General features: G+C 40.5%; 1 protein-coding gene across 1 annotated transcript; it reads left to right on the top strand.

The window, feature by feature from the left end:
* Positions 1-368: 368 nt before the first annotated feature.
* CLDN14 (claudin 14) lies at positions 369-1,079 on the top strand. The gene has a single exon (XM_065423589.1). It carries the CDS (start codon positions 369-371, stop codon positions 1,077-1,079), a length of 711 nt encoding a protein of 236 aa, XP_065279661.1.
* The last annotated feature ends 354 nt before the right edge of the window (positions 1,080-1,433 follow it).

The following is a 1,433-nucleotide window of genomic DNA, read 5'->3' as shown; positions in this document are numbered from 1 at the left end:
TCTGTTGGTAAGAAGAATATTTTATTTGAAAATATTTTTTCAATTTCATAATTTGCTGTAATTTTTTTCCCAACAGGCCATGGAAGCCTGTTTACATAAGTGAAGAGGGAAGCTTACTTTCCCACTGCTTCCACAAAATATCATTAACTGCCATAACTATGCTAATTGCACTTGAAATGCATCTTACTGGTTAGAAAAATAATGCATTTAGGTAATATTTAACTTCTTTTTCCTCAATTACCTTTTATTAGGAGTCCAGAAGGTGTCAGAGTAAAACTGCTGCATATCTCCCAGGAAAAGCTTGTGTTTTCAGAAGGAAGCCAACCAGAGATACATTATTAAATGGAATAATTAGGACAAACATTAACATGGCAAGCATGGCTGTTCAGTTACTGGGCTTCTTACTAAGTCTCTTTGGTCTAATTGGAACCTTAATTGCTACTATTCTGCCTCACTGGTGGAGGACGGCACACGTAGGCACCAATATTATAACAGCTGTGGCATACATGAAAGGGCTCTGGATGGAGTGTGTCTGGCATAGCACTGGCATCTACCAGTGCCAGGTCCATCGGTCTCAGCTTGCACTGCCTCGGGACCTTCAAGCAGCTCGTGCCATGATGGTGATTTCCTGTGTTATTTCCACACTGGCATGTGTGGTATCTGTTATTGGCATGCATTGCACTCGATGTGTCAAAGGGGCCACTGCCAAAAATTCTCTCGCTGTCTCTGGTGGAATCTTTTTCATCCTGGCTGGTCTCATATGCCTGGTTCCTGTTTCTTGGACTACTAATGATGTGGTTACAGATTTTTACAACCCCGTGCTTCCCAACGGGATGAAGTATGAGATAGGGCAAGCTCTTTACCTCGGTTTTTTCTCTGCATCTTTGACTATACTTGGCGGAGCTCTACTGTGTACATCATGCCAGAGTACTGGGAACAACCTACCTTACCAGCCACAACCAAGGAGCACAACAAGGGCTGCTCCCTCATATAGACCACCAACTGCCTACAAGGGAAACCATGCGCCTTCTCTGACCTCTGTTTCACAGAGTGGCTACAGATTAAATGACTATGTGTGAGTTCCTTAAGATTCACCTGTGAGTCAGAACTGCTCTATAATGGATGTGTATGACATAAAACTAAGCTAAAGAACACTTATAATTTATGAGAGTTTTGATACAAAGTTTACCAGTGTGTATTTATGCAGTGAAACAACATGAAATTGTTTGCTTTGAAACTGGAAAAAAGAAAAGAAAAGAAATTTGTAGTATTCCAGAGGCTGCAAATTTCTCCCTATGTGAGGTCAACTTAAGCTTAAGCTGTGGATGTGGTCAGTTCTGATTAAAAGTAACGTTTTTATTTTTATCCAGTTTCTAATACTAAAACCTGCTTTCACAAACAATAAAGGGTTAACAGTAGAGCTGGTTGAAATT

The sequence above is a fragment of the Emys orbicularis genome, chromosome 1 (assembly GCF_028017835.1).
Source record: "Emys orbicularis isolate rEmyOrb1 chromosome 1, rEmyOrb1.hap1, whole genome shotgun sequence".
NCBI classification, from domain to species: domain Eukaryota; kingdom Metazoa; phylum Chordata; order Testudines; family Emydidae; genus Emys; species Emys orbicularis.
Note: the sequence above shows the minus strand (reverse complement) of the source record. Positions and strands in the feature narration are given on the sequence as shown.